This window comes from Chaetura pelagica, unplaced genomic scaffold (genome assembly GCF_000747805.2).
Source record: "Chaetura pelagica isolate M959 unplaced genomic scaffold, ChaPel_1.0 scaffold278, whole genome shotgun sequence".
Lineage (NCBI taxonomy): Eukaryota > Metazoa > Chordata > Aves > Apodiformes > Apodidae > Chaetura > Chaetura pelagica.
Genome location: NW_009954497.1, coordinates 4,087,328 through 4,102,309, shown reverse-complemented (window position 1 = coordinate 4,102,309; position 14,982 = coordinate 4,087,328). Strand labels below are relative to the sequence as shown.

General features: G+C 35.8%; 1 protein-coding gene across 3 annotated transcripts in view; it reads right to left on the bottom strand.

Moving 5' to 3' along the window:
* Window positions 1–1,050: 1,050 nt before the first annotated feature.
* Window positions 1,051–14,982, bottom strand: part of CEP170 (centrosomal protein 170kDa) — a 63,884-nt gene continuing 49,952 nt past the window's right edge. For 2 of the 3 annotated variants that reach the window (XM_010004590.1, XM_010004591.1), the window contains 6 exons: window positions 10,930–11,077; window positions 9,318–9,485; window positions 8,930–9,018; window positions 4,615–4,708; window positions 2,268–2,319; window positions 1,051–1,415 (listed from right to left, as the gene is read on the bottom strand). In XM_010004590.1, the coding sequence (XP_010002892.1) occupies window positions 1,129–1,415; window positions 2,268–2,319; window positions 4,615–4,708; window positions 8,930–9,018; window positions 9,318–9,485; window positions 10,930–11,077 (838 nt within the window). In that variant the 3' untranslated portion in view covers window positions 1,051–1,128. Of the gene's footprint in view, window positions 1,416–2,267; window positions 2,320–4,614; window positions 4,709–8,929; window positions 9,019–9,317; window positions 9,486–10,899; window positions 11,078–14,982 lie in introns of all 3 variants that reach the window. The other variant, XM_010004589.1, reaches the window with a different exon arrangement.

The following is a 14,982-nucleotide window of genomic DNA, read 5'->3' as shown; positions in this document are numbered from 1 at the left end:
AGAATCATTTTAAATATGTAAGACAGAGACAGCTTTACTACGGACTACAGGAAAATATACAGAAGCAAACAAAATTGTTTGCTTGGGAGTGCATCTATCAATCAAGCAAATTGTGACAACTTCGTTTCCAGATCCCCAAAGGAAAATTTTACATCTCACGTTCATTCCAAGCAACAGTAATTTCTTCCTTAAGCTTATGTTGACTTTGAATTGAATTGGTGAGAGCCCATTTGCCTCAATATGCTTTCAAATGTCCCATGTTGCTGCATGTTTAAATCTGTTTCCTAGTTTCAACTAACATTTGGACAGAAATGAGATAAGAAATACTTCTACTTTCATTAACATCAAAAAGACATTTGAAGAAGATCAAAAAGTGCCAAATAGTTCTTTCAGAAAGTGGATTAAAACACTGCAATGATAACATGAGTATTATCAGTTTTCTATGTACACCAAAACACTGCTTCCTGTTTAATGATACTGATATGTTCACCTATCACTCCCAGCAAATCTTAGTGCAAACATAATATGTGAACATTGTAAACCCCAAAACAATTTACGCAGCAACAAGGCTATAGAAATCACAGAACTGTCAGAAATTTTCAGTACACAAGAATGTATGTCTTCTGAGATCCGTCTTACCTTTTGCAGTAATGTGTCACTGTGGTCAAAGAGATTGTTTCCTATATAAATCATTTAATTCAGAATCAAATGTAACTGTTCAACAGTTCTGTAAAAAAGTTTTGTGGAGGAAGTCCATTCATTAGGGCAGCTTGGCAAAGAGATCTGGGGTTTCAGTAATATTAAATGTTAGGCTGCTTACATGGCTTCTAAAAAAGAAGTAAATCTATTAAGGGAAAACTGCTGATATAATAATTCTTTTGCAAAGCACACAACCACAAAGGGCAAACCTGCCACAATCTGCTTTCCTACACTGGTATCTATGCATATCTTCATGATGTGAAAAGGATTTTTGTGACAATCAAAGCATCACAGTTAAAGAAAATTGGTTTAATAAAACAACTGCTGTTTGACCAAGTCTTTTTCTTTAAAAATTATAAAACCAGTATTATAGTTTTCCTTTATTCCTAAACATTCCACATGAAAGGTATTTTTATCAACACTGAGATGTCACTCACGCAGAGTGGCATCTTCTTCTTCCCCATCTGGGTTAAACCTATTGAAATGTATGCTGAAATCCGAGTCGGCCTCAGCATGCTCAAATTCAGCTGCGACAGGGACAGCAGCAGGTCGAAGAGCCTGAGCTTCAGGCTGGCAGTTTGGCTGCACTGGAGGGCGGGTACTTTGGGAAACAGGACTGGACTTCAGCTTCGGCTGAGCTGGTAAGATAGGGCTGGCGAATCCCAAGTTGCTCAGAGCATCCAGGGTACCATCGGGGTCGATCATAGCATTAATTGCTAAGCAATCAAGAAAAGATGAAAGGGATAGGGAAGAGATAGTAAAAAATATTATTTTCTGAGGAAAACGCTGTTCTAAAACTTTAATTTTTATGATGACAGACATGAGCTTTTGCCCACTGCAAAGGAGTGATATACCCAACACACCTTTAAGCAAATACATACATACTTAAAGAATTTACATCTATTAAAACTTGAGATAAAATGAAACCGCACAAAGCACTGCCTTTGTAAGCACAACATACTTATTCCATTTTTTACAGAGGTAAGCCTTTGCACATGAAAACAAACTTTTCTATTTCGTAGTCTGATGGCTGCACAATTACAAGAGTGGATTTAGTAGTGTAAAGGGAAGATGTAAAGAGCTAATCCTAAATTTTCATTTTATTGTATCAGATAAAGGAGGTTTTTTTGACATTTCCTGTGGATTATGGTCCCACTGTATTCCTTACACTGAACTGTGCACACGCATGAGGGCATCACTGATGTGCAAATGCTACTTTATAAAGTCTAATCTCAGAACTCTCTATCACCTATGCTTCAACATTTACCCACAAAAATATTTCCATTAAGAATGTTTCACAAATAATTCCTTTGGGATTCTCTGGACGACTTCATTTTTAGTTGAGCCTCTTCTAACCCATATAAAAAGATATCATCACTCTCTTGTTTTAGAAATAATGGTGATGTTTCTTTTCCCCATGTGCCAGCAATTGTATGGTATTAATGTAGGTAACTGATATTGTGAATATATTTTAATAAGATGTGATCTCTTAGTTTCATTATATACATACATATAGAGATTAAAAAACCTAAAGCAAGCAACAAGAAAAACTGAAAAAAGATTTGAACCTTGCAGCTGTTTCTCAACTCGCTTCAGTTCCTGTAAGATTGATGATATTTCCTAGGAAAGAAACAAATGTATTTCATTAAGGAAAAAGAGACTCAAACTACCTATCAGTAGTAGTATCTATCACCAAGCTTTGTAATACGCTATTTGGATTGTCCCTCTTGGCATCAAGTGCACCCTTGCTAGTGGTGGCCCAGCCATGTTCACCATGGGCCTGGGCAGCAGGGCCTGAGGCTGGAGAGCAGTGGACCACTCAGAAATCAAGAGCTACTCCACACTGACTGATTGTTGGGAGTCATCAAAACTTCACTCTGTCCCCCTCATTCATCTGTCTGTGCTGCTACTTCTCAATCAGAGACTTACAGACACCATGGTTCTGTAGAAATGGGTCCAAGTAGCAGCAAACCTTTAACGGAAAGTTAAAGTATAAACCCAGTACTAATGGAACAGGGTGATTTATACCCTTGTTCAGATGTGAGTCAGAATACTAAAATGGCTACATTGGGATTTTGTCTGCAATCACTGGGCCCTGTATAGCACATTAGTGTTGGGTCCTAAGTACTCATCTGCCTTACAGATTTTTCACCTCTGTGCTGCACTACTTGCTAAGATAGATGCAGCCACAGCAACACACGGAAACACAACAATCATTAAATGTACACCTGAAATTATAAACATATAAATCACACAACTGAAGGATCCTACACTGAAGAGCACTGGTAATCCAACTGTTAAGCAGGGTTGCCAGTAGACTTTAGTAGATGAGAATTTTCTAAAGCATTAATTCCAGAAGCCCATTTAACCCATTACAGAAACCCATTCTCTACCAACTAATGTAATTTTTGTGGGTGGCAAAGAGATTGATTAACTTGGATTTTACAAAGTCATGACCTTTAAGTAGATTCTACATCTGGGCTGGACATAAATGTCTCAAGGACAAACCGAACACCCGTTCAGTTGTCCTCTGTTAACTTTTAATAACAGGTAAAAATAATCAATGCATTTGAATAATATATTGTTCTGAAAACTGAGCAGAAACTTGAAAATCAGTGCACAGACAAAAAACCCTAAACCATGCACTTTCAAGCAGTGTAGAATGTGTTAACGTATTAAAAAAATGTAAAATGCTGAACTTCAGAATAAATATACAACTAATCTTTGCCTTTTTTAAGTGCCTTAAAACTCCACATTCAAGGCATTTAGAATAAAGAACACTAAACTCCAATCTTATTCTGGAAACAGATAGGAGAAACTCCTTATATTAATCAGATTTCTGATAGTAGAAGCTTAAATGAGTAACCTGTTTAATTAAACTTAAAAAAAACCCCAAACTATCAGTGTATCTAATAGATGGCATCACAGAGTTACTAATCATTGCTCTTAAAAAAAGAGACCATTCTCCAAAATTACGGACCAAGTTTTTAATACTTCCAGGAAAAAAATCAATCTGGATGAGTTTAGTAACTGATGATGAGGTAACAGAGAAGTGCTAGCCAGTTCAATGCTAGAGGAAATGTGTTCACATATTGCTTCTGAGCAGTCCAGGACACTGTATGTGAGGAAGAGTTTCCTCTTCCACCTTTATACCAGAAAAAAAACCTGTAAGCTGACATTCTTAACAGCACGGCACTCCAGATGGGATAATGTAGCTAGACTCTGCCTGCTCTAACATGCAGAGATGTTTTTCAAACCCTACTCTTTGTGTTTAGAGGTAGAGGAGAAGCACAGTAGGAAACAACACGTCCTCTGTTCCCTCACAATGTCACACAGCCTGGCCATGAAATGGCCCTGTCAAGAATGGGTAGAAGACTACATCCATCAAGCAGAGCTGTAGCTGGTATCCTAAAGTTATCACTTCCATACAAAATCAACATGATTAGTTTTCATTGAAGAGTGCTTTTATTGCAATGGGCCTTCAGATTATCTTGATTCAGAAATAGCAAAATACAACTATTTATCTGATTAAAATATTGTATTAAGTATTATACATTAGGTATTATTAGGTATTAATAATCAGTCAGCATAGTAGTCTTTTAATTATAAAACAAGTTCATTTGAAAGAAATTCAACACTCAAACCAATGGATGTTACCATTAGTCCCCTTTTTTGCACTCTTTATGTGAGAATTTCTCCTGAACAATTACTTAAGAGTGCTTCTTTATAAAAGATAGTAAGCCTTAGGAATTATTAAAAAATTTAGGTTTCTTTTCTTGAAATATGATGACTGTGTAAATAAAACCTTTGAATGATTTTTGCCTTTATATAATTGAAAGTAACATATTCCTCTATTTGTTACTTAGGAATTAGGTAAGTGGCTCATTAAATCTCAGAAAAGATAACTATTTGTACCATGCTTGATGTTTTCACAATAGGAACTTCACTTTCAGTTCGCAACTTGTTCTCAATTTCTTCCCAATTTCTGTCTTTGTCCTTAAATAATATTCTAGAAGAAAGAAATTGAAGAATATTATGTTTAAAATAGATATAAATAAAGAAACTAAAGCCGAAAGATTAGATACACAATACAACAAAGCACTGAGGGAGCACAGAATAGAACCAAAATCTGAAATAGTGAAACCTGACAAAATACAACCATACAGCTTAAATTTTCAGGGAAGCACACAGAGTTTGAGCAATCTAATTATTATTCACATTAAAATAGCAGTTGTGTACTTGCTTATGGTGTTGAAAAGACACAGCTGATTTCTCATTTCTTTCTGATTTCTTATTGTGACAAGCTTGATTTTTTCACTTACCTTCTTGATCATGTTCTATCAAAATACTTCTATCTTTATGTATGTGATTATTACCCCTGTTTGTGTAGGTGCTCTTTTCAGTTTTACTCTTTTACGGGTAATGTCTTAACTTATTTTTTACAATTTGAAACCTTTACATTTCATAGGTAGGATTTTTTTTCCATAGGCAATTATTTGGTTTTGCCTTGATTTTAAGAAGTCCATTTCCTTTTTACAACATTTTTTTCAGTCCTTTGTTTAGTACATTTTTCTCATTGCTTTCTACAACTACCTGAAGGGAAGTCCTAGTGAGGTGGGTGTTGGCCTCTTCTCGCTAGTGACCAGTGACCTAATGACATGAGGAAATGGGGTCAAACTGCACCACGGAAGGTTCAGATTGGATAATAGGAAAATTTTTTTCACAGAAAGAGTGGTGAGGCATTGGAACAGGCTTCCCAGGGAGGTGGTGGAGGCACCATCCCTGGAGGTGTTAAAAAACCAGGTACCTAGACATGGTGTTCCAGGAGATGGTTTAGTGGTTAGGGGTTGTAGGGCAGATGGTTGAACTTGATGATCTTGAAGGTATTTTCCAACCTTGATGATTCTATGATTCTTTTTTTTGGGGGGTTGTCTTAATCTCTCCCTTGCTCTTCCCCCTTCTAATCATGCTCTTTATATTACAAAAGGGTATTCACAGATGCATGATGCCTTCTGCTCTTGCCTTTCTCAGTCCTACTTTCTGGGGCAAATCTGAACTTCCTTACTTGGTTGTGCTCTGTCCCAAGTTTGCAGGATGCACAGGAGAATGCAGAGACTGACCAAGTAGTTCCTGCACTGACCTGAATGCTTTGCCTACATTTCACTTGAGTGAAGAGGTACTTGCATGCTACAAAGCAAGCCAGTAATGCTGCATTCACAACGTAGAGCACTGCTAAACCCACAAAGGTCTTCTCACTGCAAAACCTACTTACCTCCATAATCTCTGAAAAATCCCTGCAAACTCTTTATAACATATAAAACCAGAAAAACAAACAAAATGCATATCTACTTTCTGAGAAGCCACCATAATGATTTCTTAGCAAATAACACATTATAGGATACATGGCAAGAATGCTGCAGAATTTTTAAATATGATGTAATTTTGTATACACCAGCAGATAAGAACCTAACTGATTATACAAAGTAATGAATAAATGATAAAAAAGTAACTACGCAATACCCAAGTTATGACCTCATCTGGAAGAAAATTACAACTACAAAGACGACTTGGTGAAAGCAATGAACGAGGCACCTGAATCTAGTTCAATCTGAACACCACGCTAGCACTGGGAGAAGCTAGTCAAGGAACACAGTGTCAAAAGCTTTTCTCAATCCTATTTCTTAATATACGGTAGGAATGACAACAGAACTCAGTGGAACTTAGAATATTGTCTACGAATTAGAAAACAGAAATGGCAGCTCTAATGAAAAGGGCAAGAAACTACTCAAGCAAAAAGATGTATTTCCTATTATCCTCACATTACTTTGTTTTCATGATTCATTTCAGCTGATTTTCACTTCCGACACATCTGCTTGTCAAGAATGACTGAAAATACTGGTGTTCTTAATACTTTAGCCAAAGTGAAACTGGTCTTTTCACACAGCTAGCTATTGCAACTTAAATGTAACAGAAAGGTATTCATGTTCACAGGAAACACGTCTCTCTCCACTTGGACCCAGATAAGAAGGATGCCAATATTTTTAATAAGTGTGACGCAATTTGTAAGGATCTTAATTGTCTGTATTGATTGTGCTCTCAGAAGAGAGGCTTACATTGGTGAAAAAGAAAATCTGAGAGAAGAATTTTAAAACATAGTCAGGTTTACTAGCTTATTCTTATTTGGTGCCTCTAGAAAGTTCTCCTGTCCTTTCAGGTCCAAATACTTTTGAAAAAGATGACTGCTAGCGTGCCAAATTCTGATTGATTCTCATTGTACCCGATTTGGGGAGAAATTTTAACTGGCTTAACTCCAGTAAAAGAAATAAGCGCACCAGTTGGTTGAACTCATGTACATCAAAACAAATCTAAGGTAAAATCTGTAATAGGTCCCAGCTGCCTTACATGCTTTCTAAAAACAATTCTCTAAGTATTGCTTTTCTGATTCAAAGTACTAATGACATTAAGAATAACGTCATATTATTCAAATCCATTCCAAGAAGCAGGAAAAAGGAGATTTGATCACAGTTCAGGGGAATATGCTAAATAAGTGCTTCTTAATTCAAGTTTCACAACTATAGTTTTATAGAGATATAAAATGCTACTCTCTTTAAATAGATTTAAAATGTTGATAGGTATATTTTCATTTATATTATACATGACCACATCCTTGTTACATTCAGTACAATGTAGCTGACTTACCTTTTAAGGTCAGAAAAATGATCAGGAAAGTGTAAGACTTGATTTTATGGTTACCTGCTTTTCTCAGGATGAATTTGCACACATAGATTTGCTTCAGCCCCACTGTATTGAACTCAGTGTATTGCATTAAGTAAACTACAGCTGTGCTAGCAATGTATTTACAGATCAGAAACTGCCAAACATCAAGAAAGATCATCATGATGAAAAAAGTAGAGCATCTACTGCTTCTGAGGAATTTAAGATACCTATCATCCTACATGTCTACCACAAATAAGTCAGTCAATAAGCAAGATTCCTGTTCCAATGATGGAGCTTTAAAAAGAAAAAAAAAATAATATTTGTAAGTAGAGTTCCTTTTGGATGTCACTGTATTTTCACAGGAAATTATGATTAACCCAAAAATTATTGTGATGCTTTGTTTCTACTTCAGAATTTCCTACTAGAATTAGCAGGACTAGAAGTGGCAGATAAGTCACAGTTTCTACTGCTCCATAGAAATTTTTTATTTTCTTCTAAAGTTCTATGGTCAAGTGGCTTTTTTGGTACCTCCACAAGAAGATAACCCTCAGATACATTAGTATTTTGCTGCTTTTAATAGTGACAGCATCCCATGCTGAAATAAATTTGTGAGTTGGTGATTAATCTGTCACCCATGAAAGATTTCAGTATCTGACAAGACAAACCAATCAATTACAGTATTTTCTCACATTCAGAAAATGATAAATGAAAGTCAGGCAAATGACTCTCATTTTTAATGTATTCTATTTTTAAAATATTAACTGCAGAAAGCCACGAAGAAGGACATGTGACTTATACAATCCTGAACTTTGTCTTTAGAAGTTTCCTTTATTCTTGCTAACCAAAGTAGCCATCATATGATTGTACACTCATTTATTCAAGTTAAATGGAACTGTTGGTAGAGCAACATGTAATAATCAGTTTTGACATGTCTGTACTTCCTGCCAGCTATCATGACATTTTATGGAGGAATCTAACTATCTAAGCAGGTATTTTCAGTTAAAAATAACAGGAGGTTACATCTGTTATTTTAGATTTAGAACTCAACAGCGACTACATTGTCTCCAGAATAAGTTCTTTTACAGGAGGGTTGACTGAAACGAGTGATCCCTACAACCATCTGGGAAACTTCTACAGTTCAGCAACATTTTAACCTTATTTTAATAAGCAATGGAGTTTTACAAGCCTTGAATATAGGTCTCGCAGACTTTGCAGACCATTTGCATATGTTGGAACAGCTCCTCTGCTGCAAGTATGATGGATATTTTTCTGTTCATGTAAACTTTGCTGAAATTTATCTTCATATAATTTGAAATACAAGCAACAGTGGAAAAATTATTAATCCCAAATCTTTCTGAATGCTAAAAAAGCTATAAGTAACATTGCTTTCCTGAAGAACAAGTTGCTAGTAAACACATCTGCTCTACCTGTATTATACATCTCTCTTCTACTAGTAGGAACATTGATGAGAACAGGTCATTTTCAGTAATAACAGTAGTTTTTAAAAGCCCACCTGATTTTGCCAGCTGTTTTGTCTATAGATTGTCTTATCTTGCGAGAAAACTGGAAGACTGAGGACAACAGCAAACTGTCTCCCATAACCTGCAATAAGTTTTTAAGAAAAAAAGGGTATTATTAGTTTAATGGCAATTGAATAAAAATGATTCCATATTTTTTGAAATAATTTTTAATATGACTTTATAAAAATCATATTTCTGTTCTAATAAGTATCATATACAATCATATTTGAACGTTTTGCAAAGTAAATAACACAGAAATAATGTTTTCCAAGTATTAATGCCACCTGCTACAGATAGGAAAAAAAGAATAATGTCTAGAATATTAGTGGAGAAACAATAGCAAAAGCTTAAAATAGACACATTACTAAAAAGAATCCTCACTTCATCTCTGCTCCAAGTCCTTCTCCGGGTAATTGTTGGGGGATCAAGGGCCTCTGTTAGCTGAGGTCTAGCACCATTAGGCCGACCATTCCCCTCTGGTGGTTTGGAATGCACCAGTGGAGGGATTTTTCTAAAATTGAGACTTTCATCAAATACTCGGTCAACCAGCTAGGGGGTAAAAGAAAAATGCAGTTTAGGAAACCTACTGGATACATGGAAAAATTAGGTTGATTTCTTTTTTCTTCTGAAACAGTTTACTAGAAACCTATCAAATAAAAATTATTCTGGTGTCTTATATAGTATAAAATGATTCACCTCTTGTGTAATAATATCTTGTAAAAATGAACATTTTATTTTTCAATTACCTGATATACAATACATGGCAAAATTAGATTACCCCACTGAAATTTTGCTCACAGGCAGGTAACATAACAGTTACTTATAAACTGGTATTGAATAATTTATTATTTTGACTAATGAAATATATCTGTGGAATTAAGTACAGTACTATCGAATTTAGGGTTTTTTTTCCAGATTAGTCATAGTGGTACAGAAACACCTAGACTTACTTAAAGGAGACACTGCCACCTGCAGTATGTACACACTGTACAATAGTTTTAAAAGAAGAAAATAATTATTTAGTAATATAAAAATCAGAGTGATCTAACTGGATCTGAGAAAATAAGCACTTCCTTAAGTTTAGCCATAGATCCATAAAAATGAAACCCAAAATATATGAGTGCACTTATAATTTTTTTCACTGCCCAGCACGCAGATTTCTTACCACTGTTTATTTTTTTTTTCCACAGAAAAAGACACTATTATACTAAACACAGTAAACTAATGTATTAACAAAACTTTATGCACACAAAAATGAACAAACACATTTTGAAAGGAATACTATGAAGAAAAAAATGTAGTAAACATTTACAAAATATTAGGGTGAATTTTAATATGGTAGAAAGCAATGATTTAACTTCAGATTAAGATGTTTACCAGTATTAGACCTGTGATGGTTACTAAAACAAGTTAGTCAGTGCTTTCATAGAGTACACCAAAGATAATAAAAGAAAATAAGAATTATTAGAAGCACAAGGCAAACTTAGTCCAAGGCAGTTTTTGACAATGTTATTAAGAAAGAAAATCTAAAGTTATTGTCAATTCATGGTACCTAAGTATTTCAGTGCTAAGAAGATGAAACTTTTGTCATCTGTAAAAAGAGACTTTTTTTCTTTTTAATAGCTATGCAAAGTATTAAATGTATGCATTTATATATATTTGTGCAGATACTAGTATCTTTAAATGCACTTAGACACTATCCAATGGTATCTAAGGTTACAGATAAGCAAGAAACAAATAACTATCTTGTCCTGTGTTTCATGTAAAAAAAGAGACAGACAGATATTATGCATCCTTTTGACAAGCTGTGTTCACAGAGTAATTTCATGGTTGGTTGTTAAAAAGTAAGAGAAAAGAACTTTAAATAAAGAAATGTAAAGATCATGCATATGGGTTGAGTGAAAATAACTAAAAAAGGCTATGCAAAATGCTAAAAGCAAAAGAAATAAAGAAAAGGAAGAACCTTATGCATTTCTCCATGAAGATCTCCTACCTCTTCTCTAGTGTCTATGGCAGAGCCAGGGGTGGTGGCAGCAGTGCTTACTGTGGTACTGGGGGCAGTGCCTGATGAAGTCACTGAATCTATCTCTCCCGCTACATCGTTGATTTCCCGTGCGATGAGAGCCAGATCTTGACTGATCCTAGCAAAAAAGACAGCGTTACATTCTCCCCTACAAATACCTCTGCATCAGTAGAGCCCAACCTGCAGCTTTTGAGCTTCAAAGCTCTAGTTTGTGATAACTAGGCTATGAAAATGGATATGCCCTTCTAAACTGAAAGCTTATTTGTAGAACCACAAATGCGAATTTTTAACTTAAGCTTTTAACAACATGCCTTTCTAGAGGAAGAAGGTAGAAGGCAATCTCAGAAGACAGAGCATCCTTGTTTTCTTTCTAGGACTCCTAGGCAGAGATGAGCAGATGCACACATGGGATGCTCTTGTAAGAAGCTGAAAATACTGCAGAGACCACCTGTGTGCTTGCAGTAAATCCGAAATGTCCAGAACATATTTAATTTATACCTCAGTTCACCTAATTGCAAAGGATTTCTTCAGGACCTGTAATTATCCAGCAGTTCTGCAGCTTCCTCAGATCAAGCTGCTTACATGTCTGAAATTCCAGACCAGTACCCTCGATGCTCACATTTAATCCAGACAAGCCTTCTAGTTGGAAAAACTGAACATGCCTGTAAAAACCTGTAGATGACTGCACTATGCAAATACATCCTATGGATCAGCTGAAGATTCCTTTTCCTTTCTTCTGATTTGCCACATGAGAAAATTGCTCTGCTCTGTATTCTGCTCAGCGCAGGGGGGAAGCTTGCCTAGCTCTGCTTGTGCTAGTTATCTCCAGGACACCCAAAAAGGAGGGGGGAAAAAATATGCAAAAGCTGAAAGCCACCAAACTAAACATGACACCCTGAATCTCCCACATGGATCAAGCAGTTCAGAAGACCTAGAATTCAGACCAGCCCACCAAGTGATCCCCTTTCATACTTTTGTCTGAGAGGAGTGAAGGCAAAGAAGTCAACAGTACTGATTCTGCCCCAACAAGGACTGTGTGAACAGCAGCACATGCCACTGAAGCAGAAGGGGTTGCACAGCCATGTGACAGTGATGCACACTGTGCTGGCCAGTGCTTGTTAGAGGTGAACTGCCTTCTGCTATTTATTTTCAGTGCTTGTTAGAGGTCAGCTGCTTACTGCTCTCTATTTTCACTTTGTCTCCAAGTCAAAAAGAATGGACACCACTGACAGTTTAAGAATGAGTGAGTAGAATTCAAACTACAAAAGCAAATGTAGTTAGAGATGTTTCCAGTCAATTTACAACACTGAATTTTTGCAACTAATCACCAGCAACCTGCAAACATGCAGTGCAACCTTGTGCAGCATAGAAACACACGTAATATATAACTGGGATAGGATATGCAGCAATTACCCGTGACCACTCGAGACAGTACTCCTGAACTCCAACTATCAAAGACTGGAACACTAGAGCAGAAACAAAGTCAATGCTCATTTTAAGACATTAAAGTATGGTAGGTGCCTACTACTACATTAAGTAATTTAATCTAATCACTACATCTTTTGGATAAATTTTAATTTATATTTCCTTTTCTTGTATATATGTACCATTAAAACTCCAAGGTTTGAACTAATATTCTAAATAGTAGAGATACTACTTTCTTTGTTTCACACAACTACATCACTTAAAGAAGGCACTAATGAACACATTTTAATTTCTGTGTCAAATGTTAGTATTTAATGAAAAGTTCTGAAGAAAATAAAACCCAGGAAATTTAAATTATCAGCAAACCATCCAGAAGACAAAAGCTATTAAACAACATAACCAATTTCCATCAACTAGGACTTAACTCTCCATAAAAATACTTCAATATGCCACTGGGACTTCAATCGAGTTCTTACCAAGCAATCAAAATTACACAAAGTGGCAGATGTCTACAGTAAAATGAATCCAAATGAACCCTGAAAATAGCACAGTAAACAACTCTAACATGGATGGCAAGCAACTTGTTAGACAATCATCATAGGTAAACACTAGTCAGTGAACAATATCTGGAATTAATTTCAATGTGATAGTAAGCTAATGTCAATACTCAATCATGCTTCTGTATAGAAATGACAAAGTACTAAACAAAAAGTATTGTCAAAAAGAACACTAGAAACCAGCTGAGAACTGAACTGGACTCTTCATAAATGCAGTTTTCAAGTCATTCTGCACTAATGTTTAAAACCAGAAAGTATTGCTTGCATATAATGTTCTGTGTGATCAGGGACAAGAGCTTTAGGCTTGAGGTGCACATTATTTATTCTGTTGGAATTGTAGGTTGCCTTGCAGAATTCTACTGCTTCTTGGATCAGACCTAGCAAGGCAAATCAATTCAGGGGGGCGAAACTAAAATAAACCTCAGATTCCCTAAACCACCTGACCTGCTGCAGGAAACGTTGCTACTAGATTTGGTCAGTGAGCAGACTCCTGCAGCTACACAGTTACATAAGGGGCAGACACAGATTTCAACACATGGAAAAAGGTGAGAGCACAGGGACTGGGATGAAGAGAGCATGACCATCTTTTTCAACAGCCTGGATCTCTAATTCTTATTTACCTGCAGTGAAAAAACACCCATAGTTTTAGAAAAAAACACAATGAAATAGGAATACTTCTAAGATAGCTGCAATAGTTCTGAACTGCTGGATCACCAAAACCATTTTTATGCTTCATCTACTATGTCACACTTCCTATACTGAGTCAATTTATTTTATAATAATACTTTAAAATCCTTGAATAGAATATACATGAAGCTCCTGTTATCTAAGGCTGTATATTCCCTCCAGGTCAAAGTGGGTTTAGATCAAATGTAGTTTTTGAATTAAGTTTTTTTTAAACACCTCTTTCCAATTTTCAATTTTATTAACATCTGTGAAAAGTGCAAATGGAGCCATCCTTGGAAGACCCATTAGAAGACAGTATGATGGAAACATGGAAGCAATTAAATGTGCGTCGTACAGTCTCTCTCCACTAATTTCAACTGCACATCATTTCACGAAGCTTTCATACCTTCCTAATCTAATAAGTTATTTAACAAAAAATTAAACCAATTTAAATCAGATTATGTGACTAACTTTCCCTCTTTTAAAAACTTCAAACAGTGCTGCAGGGACTCTGATCATTGAGGCTGGACTTAAGGCTAGGAAGGAAAAAAATAGGGGAGACACTGGCAGAGGAGAAACTATGGTCAGCAAGGTGAAGGGAGTGGAGACAAAAATGATCTTATAAAAGACAGAAGTTAAAGTCAGGGTAACAATACTGTTAGCTTTCTCAACCTGAAATACACTCATTTAATGCAGTTTGTGTGAAATTTCTATACACAATGACAAATTCACCAATACTGATTTGAGCTTCTCACCATTTCCACTAGAAATAAAGAAGCTGAAAGAGGTATGGTAACTATACAGTCTTCAAAATAAATTTAAAACAGTATCTAAATGAATATATGGTAAGAAGGCCAATGGAAGAAATATACCCACAAATCTCATAATTCAGACTGAATCATCCGTTATTTCCAGTGTCAATCTCTCCTAGTGACCAAAATGTAGCAAGTTTTACTAAAGTAGCAGTTCAGCAGTACTTCTTATAAGGAAGACATGGCACACTATTCTTTTCCCCATATACACACATTCCCCCCTATAACTTTAGACTCCTGGAAAGAAAGAGATGTCTTAGGAAGATGCTTTGAAGATGCTTATTTCATGATTTATTAAGGTGCTATCACAGACTCCCCTAAGAATTTTCCCTGTGCACAAACCATACTAGAAAAACAAATGTTGAAAAATATTACCAAGAAGAGGAAACAAAAATAATTAATCACACTAATCAAAACACAATGCTTCACATCTACAAGACAACAGAGTTAAGAATCATTTTAAAAGGAAAAACACTTTTCTTGTTTAGGCTTCCAAATTAAGTTCTGTGAAAAGGTTCAGAACCTGAACACTGGCATCTAAGTTATAAATAACATTAATGTAC